General features: G+C 44.2%; 2 protein-coding genes across 4 annotated transcripts in view; both read right to left on the reverse strand.

Moving 5' to 3' along the window:
• Positions 1 to 299: 299 nt before the first annotated feature.
• nufip2 (nuclear FMR1 interacting protein 2) lies at positions 300 to 5,892 on the reverse strand. Of its 2 annotated transcripts, none has more exons than XM_076020324.1 (4): positions 5,661 to 5,892; positions 2,517 to 4,196; positions 1,447 to 1,479; positions 300 to 518 (listed from the first exon to the last, which is right to left on the reverse strand). In XM_076020324.1, exons 1-4 carry the CDS (start codon positions 5,806 to 5,808, stop codon positions 466 to 468), a joined length of 1,914 nt encoding a protein of 637 aa, XP_075876439.1. In that variant the 5' UTR covers positions 5,809 to 5,892; the 3' UTR covers positions 300 to 465. The 2 variants fall into 2 exon arrangements, with proteins under 2 accessions (XP_075876439.1, XP_075876441.1); XM_076020326.1 differs by lacking the exon at positions 5,661 to 5,892 and adding an exon at positions 5,475 to 5,638.
• A 2,312-nt stretch (positions 5,893 to 8,204) lies between these two features.
• LOC142884584 (glycine receptor subunit alpha-2-like) overlaps positions 8,205 to 9,090 on the reverse strand; it is an 8,486-nt gene continuing 7,600 nt past the window's right edge. For both annotated transcript variants that reach the window (XM_076020337.1, XM_076020338.1), the window contains one exon: positions 8,205 to 9,062. In XM_076020337.1, coding sequence (XP_075876452.1) covers positions 8,796 to 9,062 — 267 coding nt within the window. In that variant the 3' untranslated portion in view covers positions 8,205 to 8,795. The remainder of the gene's footprint in view (positions 9,063 to 9,090) is intronic.

Raw genomic sequence — 9,090 nt, forward strand, 5'->3', positions numbered from 1 at the left:
CATTTCGGATGCGTGAATAAGAGAACATGACCGAGGCATCCCATAGTCACGCCGACGGCTGCCCGCCGTTCCGCCAGGATAAAAGGCTTGAGGTGCGTGCGGTCCGTGACACCTTCCATGGTCCGGGACGCCGCCGCCAAGGACTGGCGGCTCCCCGTCCCAATGTCTGTTGGCCACGTTGGAGAGGCACCGGTTAACTCCTCGCTAGTCTCTCCGTAGTGTGTGTGTGTGTGTGTGTGTGTGTGTGTTCTTTTTCTGATACCTACACAGCAACCTCCCCCCAACCTATTCCACAACCCCCCCCCCCACGGAGAAGTTTGTTGTTCCACCAGAGTTTCTGAGGGAAAGTCTGTCATGCTATGCTATGAGTGTTTTCACAGTTGTCACTTGATCAGTCCGACAGGATCGGTGGATTCCTGCAGCACCCAGGGAGAGTTGGAGGTGTAGCGCTGGAGACCGTCCACCTCACTGATTAGGTCCGTCCTTGGTCTCGTCATAAACCACAACTCTTTTTGGATCTGCAGCAAGCGGAGGGAGGGGGGGGGGGGTGTAAAAACAAATGGTTTAACAAAAAACAAAACAAGAGACATAAGCAGCAAATCATGTGGATTAAAATATGGTTTGGGACAATATCCTACAGCAGTGCCCCATTAAAGCCAACACTTGTATATTGTGGTGTGAGTGAAAGTTGTGTGGTCATCAGTCATCAGTCTGACCCAGGACAGCTGTGGCTACACATGTAGCTCACCACCACCAGTGTGAATGTGTTGTGAATGAATAAAAGGTTCAATGTAAAGTGCTTTGAGTGCCTAAAAAAGCGCCATATGAATCCAATCCATTAGAATAGAATAGAATAGAATAGATGTACTTCATTGTTCCCAAACTATAGATCCCAAATTGGGAAACTACACAATTACTACTACATTTCTCTTCTTCTTCTTCTCCTCATTATTATCATTATAGTTGGCAAGAAAGCCACATACATTTCACTTTGCTAGCGTAGCATCCGACAACACTGTGCTCACGCTTGTGTGCACGGTGGCCGACTGCCTGGACTGAGCGCTGGGTTGTGGCTGCCAGCTGGCGTGACGGCAGCGTGTCACACTCTGTGATTTTAACAGCGTCTCGCGTGGCGATTACTGCGACTCGCTTATGTTACTGCTGCTTTGTAACGAAACAAACGCGGCCTTTTGGTCATGTGGGGGGATTTACTGTTACACGCCTGTGGTCCGCGACGCGCGGCTGCGTATGCTGGAGCGGCACAACCGAAGGCATTAACGCTGCCACATGCCACTGCCATGTGGCAGCGCAGTGAATGGATGCGAGCCATGGGTTACAAAGGCAGCCGAGCCAGGTGAGATTATGAAGCAGCCAACGTGTAACTGATCTAAGTGACGGACAGTGCTCAGCCAAGCCAGGCGATGCGCTGAAGAGTCTCACATTTACCTTGTTTTTGCAGGTTGAAAACGAATTCCATTTCTGTGGAAAGAAAAAACACAATTCAGCTCGCAAGTCATCAAGGCTGATTTCAAAATAAACAGAAATGATTTATATTGGGATAAAAATAGCTCCAGCAGCCACTTAGCATTGTATTTATGAACGGCATCCACCTTATTACATGCTGTGATTTATAATCGTGAGGCGCCGTCTTTCCAACAAATTCCTTTACAATCCACATGAGATTTGAGAACACTTAATCTAGTTGGTACTGCATGTCACCTACATTGATCAATTAGCTTAACTTTGTACTTTTCAACCACCAATGAAAACAAGGCACACAACAGAAACATTAATAAAATGAGGTAATGTCTTGGCAGACCGTAGAATTCTTCCCACATACACTGGAACAGAATCATCCGGGCAGTCAAAAGCACCACTGGAGTAGCAGAAGTGAACCTGCACAGGCCTTAAACCCACAGCAGGACAGTTTGGATGATCTTGAAATGAGGAAAAAAAAAAAAAAAAAAAACTACTTCTGCAGGGAAGTATATGTTTACCTTGGGGCAAAACTGGGGTTACACTGGGGTTACACTGAGGTTGCACGGTTTAAAAGGAGCTGTGCCACAGGAGCAGCGACTGCTTTGCCTCGCTGAAGGAATTACTTTTTCTTTAGAATTGAATGTCAACTTTATTTGCACAAACTTTGGAATCCACTTCTATATCTGAAAGGAACGCTGATATTTACATTGAAACCGGCTAAATTTGCCATTGTGTCACAATTAAAGCACAATGAACACCCCCTTAGTGACTCACAGTAAAGGCATTCAGCAGCAGTACTAAGGGTGCTTTGCTGGGAGATGGTTACAAAACGCACAGTCACTGGGGAGTTTGGTGGCACTGTAAAAAGAAAAAATAACATTTGCTCTTTTGTTGCATCTCTGACAAAGAGGCTGCTGATTTGGTGCCGGGAAGAAAATACCCATTCTCTTGCCCATCAAGAACACAACCGGCACAAAGTCCACAAGGTGTGGAAGCTTAAGGGCGACAGCAGAAATCGCATGAGATAGAACCTTTACCTTTAGTGTGATAAGTGACAGCAGCTTTAATGTCAAAGGAGCCCCAGCTACACCTCCTGCCAACGTCTTTCACGTTGGCCACTTCTTTAGACGAGCCAAACAGCAGCGTGGTCAGCTGGCCCTGTGCGGACCGGGCACCGCCGTCTTTGCTGGGGGGTGACAGCGCAGAGTCCGCAGCCTTCCCCCCCACCACCGCCACGGCCTTGTCCTGGCCACACGGCTGACTCTTAGGCTCCTCCTCGCTCGCCTCGCAGCCAGGCGAGCAGGAATTAGACACTCTGCAGGGGGCACGAGTCCTTTTCTCGGGGTCTTGAGTCAAAATGCCCAGCTCTAAAAATAACGGGTTTCCATCAAAGCAGGGCTGGGCAGCCTTGGCCGCAGCAGCCGGGACGGCGGCGGTCTTGTCCTCCACAGGCACTGGACTGCTTCCTCCTTCTGGGCCCAGGTTGGGCTCGTTGATGAAGGAAAGACCCCACTGGTTCTGGAAGATGTCGCCCAAGGCTTTCTGATTTGTCTGCGCGGCTGGCGGGTCAAGATGACGAGCGCTGGGGAGCACGGGTTGCATATTTAAAGGGTAAATTAAAAGTGTACACTTTCTATGCTCGTATGCGTCTCCGTCTGCTGGACTAGTTGCAGAGCTACAGTGACTTTCCATCGGAGATGCTACATTCTCGCAACTTGGGGCGGATGGGGGTGGTGGAATACTATTAGCAGCAGGAGCAAAAAAGGTACCCACTGGGCAGCCGTTTCCGTTTCCAGAAGCGGGGCCATTAGTAAAGCTAGCTGAGGTGATAGTTTTCATAGCAGACATGGGGACCTGGGGCAGTCTTACCGGAGGAGGTGGTGCCTCGCCTCCACCTTGAGCTACTTTGTTGAGGTTTTCTTTTACTTTACTTGCATAACTGATCTTGGGAACAATTTTAGCGCTGCTATTGTCCACAGGAAATACTGGAGGAGGCTTGAATAAAGTCCATGAGTCCTCTTTTGAGGGCGAGGAAAGCTTGGATTTGTGCTTTTCCTCGCCCTTCTTACCAAAAGTGCCGACTGTTTTGCTATCAGAGTTCTTCCTCTGAAATTCGCCCACCAAAGTCTCAGGGACGACAGCCCGTCTACCTGCTGCCGGAGCGTCTGCTTTATGAGCGGCCCGGAAGCCATCCAGTCTGGAAGTCACTCCCTTTTCAGTTGCATCAGGATTGAACGCTTCATGCTCCTCGGTAGTGTTGCCCTGCATGTCTCTCTCCTTCTCTTTCAACACATCATCAGTGTTCTTGGAGTTGTTACATCTGGCCTTGCGTTTCTTCGGGGTAGTATATCCACCTTCAGAGCCGCTGCCGTCATTGTCCTTGCTCGAATAGCCATTTGTAATTAAGCCACAGTTTACAATGCCATTTGGAAACAACAGTGAGTCCTTTTTATCCAACGGTTGGCCCTCGTAGTGATTCAAATCCAGGGCCTTTTCCTTGTCATTTTTATGGTCCATATTCTTTTTATGGTCAAGTCCTTTGCTGCTCACTTTTGGAACAGGTGTATACAGCTTCTGTGTCGGCTTCTGCTTCACATGAGTGCTACTTGTGTGTCTGTTGCCGTTGCTGTTAGGGGCATGTGACATAGCAACGGGTTCAGACAAATGCAGAGTCTTCTCAGCCCACTCCTCCTCGCTGATGTTCACTTTTTTATTGCCTGAAAGGCAAAAAATTATGAGTTGGTGAACATAGACATTAACATGTTGACACACATGCATTCTCTAAAGAGAGCCTGAATAACTTAAGCTAACATGGAAGAGACTGAGATTTAACAAAATCATAAATCTAAAAAAAAAGCACTTTGGTCATGAAACCTAAGAAATCACGACATGCTATTAAACTCAATTGCTTTTAGTTAAACAAAAAATATAATATAAGGAAAATTTACATTGTTGTACGAGTGTGACATTTAAACGTTGTCAACGGTCATTGAGCTGCAGGCTGGTCACGCTAAAAAAGAACACCCGATCCGACATCAAAGCTCAGTTGTAGCATGGCACGCCGTGTATTTTCATGGCTGCATGAAATACGTGTCGACTGGCAGTGAACCAGAAATAGGTTTAGCTACTATTTATCATGAGAACTGCTGTGTCAACGCGGGGCTTCCCGTTACACGGTGCTGCCCCACAGGTCTGGACACACGGACTACATGCAGTCGTATCGTCTGTTACAAGTGGAGGAAGCCACATTCTTTAGCACATTTGCGCAACAATGTTGTAAAGCAGCTGTCGGTAAACTCTACGTTAGTGTTTGAAGGGCCGTCAATGCTGTAACACGCTGCATTTTCTTCGTGCTGTGATCGTAAGCGAGTTACTGCGTGGCTTCTCGTTGATTGGACAACATGCAACAGGCCTGTCAGAAAATAGCTAGCTTCGGCTAATGTCAACTAGCCGGCGGCTACTTTAGCGTTAGCACAACAGAGCACAAGAAATGCTCTTTCACTCAGCTAAAGACGCTTCTAAACGTTTGACACTTTGGCCTCTTAGACTGGCTGGTCGGAGTAGACAAAGGTCATTTCTGCACAAAAATGTGTAATCACAAAAGCAAAACGTAGCACTAGCGACAGTATAAATTCTAACATGGCCGACAGGAAATGGAAGCTCAGAACATTCCAGTGGAGCCGGCTCGGTTTCCTATAGCAGACACAGATGCACTTAAATGAATTAGAAAATGCTTAGGGTGCTGCAAAAGGAGTTCCACCGTGCAAGTAACCATCCCCACACCATGGGACTTAAACAAGTTAATTTAGTGAGATTTGTATGGTCAAATTAGTGAAGAAGCCGGCGCACAAGGTCAATCCCCGATATGTCAAACCACTACCAGCGACAACTGTCACGCAACGTCAGCTAGACCCCGAGCTAGCTGACTTAAAAGGTAGGCTTTTACGGTCTGACATTAATAACACGTCGCCCTGATTGACCAAACAGTCGCTCACCAGCGCAATCACTATTACGTCAATTAGTAGAGCACGCTAGCCTCGTAGTTTCCACAACTATTCCCCAAGCAGGCTAAGCTACGCAACCACGGTGGAGTGAACACAAGTTAGCGAGTGCTACTCGGCTCGTTGACATTAGCTGAGTAAGGCTAGCGGGCGCTAGCTCACGTTTCCGGATGGGCCAACCTGTTTTCTTCGTCTGCGTTTCCTGATGCTGGCGCTGGAAGTGGCTCTGATCATGTTTTACACTAGTTGTGTGTGGAGTCGAGTTTCTGTCTTCTCCGTGGTGCTGGTGTTGCCTTTCTTGCGCCCGATCTTTGGGCTGTTCCTCCATTGAAGGGAGAATGTCGGACTTGCCCTGCCTGTGTGTTAGCCCACTGGTTAAGGCAGAACAGTCCAATCACTACCAGAGTAAAACGGAAGCTATTTGAAGCTTCTGTAAACGTCAGCAGCAAACGTCTAAAAATGGCACTGTTTTGGGTGGTCACCGCCGCTGAATTCCCTGTCTAACATTAGGGCAGGGTTACACAGCGAACATTTTGATGAAGTTAATTTTTTTTTTTTTTTTTTTTTTTTTTTTTATCCCCGGCAGTTTATTCCACTGTGATGAAACCATCAATTTAAATGTGGAAAACTCTTTGCAGGGGTGTCTGATGCGGGGTGGGGTCTGTGCATAAACTGGAATCATATGACCGGGGGCGCTGCCACGTCTCCAGCCGCTGGACACTCGGTAGAAGGTTCCAGGCAGAAAGCCCATATTCTAAATGTTGAAACTGCACATGAATATAAAATGTTATTATTATTATTATTATTATTATTATTATTATTATTATTATTATCTCTGCTGCCCAATAATATAAATGTATCTATCAAAACCAGGCTCATATATCCATATGATAAAAGTGCCTGTTTTTGTGACATATTAGTCCAGTTGATTGTAAATGTGTTTGACTAGCGTGTCAGCCTAAACATGCATCAATTAAATTGTTGAGCATTTAGTATAACAGTACAATAGCCTACGATAATAACACAGTAAAAATTACAAAGCAAACATTTAGGTGCCCGACTTCCGGCAAGAGGATGTACTCCTGGAACACTGTGCACTTTCTAGTGAATTAAATACGTGGCTTGACAGCAGTAGACGCGTCTTGTGTGATGTCATCAGAGAGTCAACACTCACCAAAATACAGGAAATTAACCAACTGAACATTCAAACTTAGATAGCTTCTGTTACGCTGAGGTATGATGAAACAAAATTGACAAATTGATTTTTGAGGGGTATTTTACATACGTGATAAGTTGGTGAATTTGTGTTAAGCCTTTGACCCGATGAGCTTCCTATAAATGCCAACTGGAGCTTCTGGAAATGTAGCAGGTCATACGGTGAGCACCACACCCTGTGACTTTGCATGGTGTTGAACCTTTGAGTTCACCATGAAACAGGAAATTGTTGCTATTGAATTGTGTTGTATGTTGCCAGGGTCTGATCACACTTCAGAGGAGAATGTTGGAGCAGTAGAATGTTGGAGTTCTTAGATCTGTCCTAAACTACTGAGGTTTGAAGATTATACAGTATGTTAATAATTCTAACAGTAGTTCTTAAAATCAACTGAAAATTGCAAAAATACTAAACAGCAATCCATAGGAAGAGAGTGTGTAGGATAGTGAACTCCTTCCCTCTGGTGGCCACCGATAGGAAGTCACACAGTTTGGTCTGTGCTTTCTACTAAATTATTGAGTTGCACTAAAATAGTTTTGCCTGTAAATAAAAGCGCCGTAATTCTTAGTTTGGTCTATAATTACTTCAATACACATTATTTGAGAAATACATAGTTATTTAAACTATAAAAGTCTGTGTTTGATTTTCATTTTAGCAGTTATATATGTTGCATAGTGGAAAACAGTTGTCTTTGTTATTTTGACATCTGTGATATAAAAAAATTTAAAATATATTAAAAAGTATATATAAAAAGGATTCTGTAATATTTGGCAGACTCAGATGTGTTATTTCCTGCCCCTGCTCTTCTAATGTCTGTGCACATAACAGACAATTGTGAAATGAACAGCCAATGTTCCTGATATGAAAAGGTTTATTTTGCTTACCGACTCTTTAACATCGATGCATCCGATTCCCCAACATGTGCATCCAGAATTGATTCCTGTTAGATTTTTAACCGCACAGCGTGGAAAGCAAAGCAAGAGAAGCGGCCATGGCATATTTGCACAACTTAAAGAGATGAGCAGCAACAAATCCACGGCTGGTTTGGTTTGGAGTCATGTTTGATTAAAAAAAATATTATTACAGTAAATCAGAGTGTCCAAAATAAATACCATTAAAATCCTCGTCTTCTTCAACAAGAGCCGAGGAAACTCTAAAAAAAAAAAAAATCTGTATTGTTTTAGTTTCCATAGAAAAGGTTTCAGTACTGTTAGAAAAGTATGATTCATTATTTCAAATCATACCTTTATTATACCTTTAATAGTAGGAGCATATTTGTTTCCTCCCAAACAATTTTCATGAATCATCCATACAAATATTGTAACAATGAATCACTTCATGAAAATGGGTGGCGTCTTAGTATGGATAACTGTAATAATAATAATAATAATAATAATAATAATAATAATAATAATAATAATAATAATATATCCATCCATTCATTTTCTGTACCATGCACTCAGGTGTTATAATGTAGTAAAATATATTATAATATATTATAATATAATATAATATAATATAATATAATGTTCACTTGGTTTTGTGTAATTGCCATCCTACTGAAAAGTACACAGGTTAAGCTGAACTATTGCTTAAACTTGAATAACAAACTGTCATGATACCGTGGATTTCACAAAAAGAAACTAAAAGCTTTTAATTTCACATGTCAGGTCTGTGAAGCTGTAGTTAAGGTGACAAACATGGCAATGTTGTTCTGTTGGAATCCTTCTCAGATGTCATTTTTAGTGCAACAGTGGTATTAAACTCCCTGATATCAGTAAAATAAGTACTCACAACATAAATCAAGAGATCTCAGCACAAACCAAACCTTTCCATGATGTGTGTAGATGCACACAAAGTACTCCATCTTCCTGCATTGACATGTAATGCACAGAGCAGCAGTGGCCAATCAAAAGTGCATTTTCTATACTGGTATTAAAATTTCAACAAAACCAATGGCCTTTCCATGTCAGAAAACTGGACGTGCCGTCACAACGCATCTTGTATGGCTCAAGTGAAGACTCCCAGCCGGTAAATGTTTCATAGAAGAGAGCAGAGTTGAAGGTATCCAGCGTCCTCACAGTTCAGGTGTGTGTGCATCATCACAGTGCGGCCAGCAGGTCCTCGTGCCGTAGAACTTTGTAGGTGAGCCAGTACAGCACGTTAAACACCAGGAAACTCATGGGGAAAAGGGCTCGGGAGACGGTGTCGATCCTCTTGGCTCGGTCCACGAAACGCCTGCGTATGTCGTAGAAACCCAAACCAGGAGGCAAGTCTGCAAACACCGGCGTGGCGTCCATCTCGTTCCCTGCAGTCAGGGAAAGTCCGTAACTCTGGTAGAGCAACCCCTGCTGCGCCAGCTCCTCCTCCTGGGTACAGAACAGATATTTGTTAGGA

The sequence above is a fragment of the Nelusetta ayraudi genome, unplaced genomic scaffold, assembly GCF_046127955.1.
Source record: "Nelusetta ayraudi isolate G7.1 ecotype Tasmania unplaced genomic scaffold, CSIRO-AGI_Nayr_v1 ptg000011l, whole genome shotgun sequence".
In the NCBI taxonomy this organism is placed as follows: domain Eukaryota; kingdom Metazoa; phylum Chordata; class Actinopteri; order Tetraodontiformes; family Monacanthidae; genus Nelusetta; species Nelusetta ayraudi.

Excerpts from the sequence above, each read along its gene's own strand:
- nufip2 (XM_076020324.1), bottom strand. The coding sequence starts at position 5,808 with ATGGAGGAACAGCCCAAAGATCGGGCGCAAGAAAGGCAACACCAGCAC. Across the intron at positions 1,480-2,516 it reads TGTCACTTATCACACTAAAG|AAATGGAATTCGTTTTCAAC; the intron begins GTAAAGGTTCTA and ends TTCTTTCCACAG. Across the intron at positions 519-1,446 it reads TTTCAACCTGCAAAAACAAG|ATCCAAAAAGAGTTGTGGTT; the intron begins GTAAATGTGAGA and ends CGCTTGCTGCAG.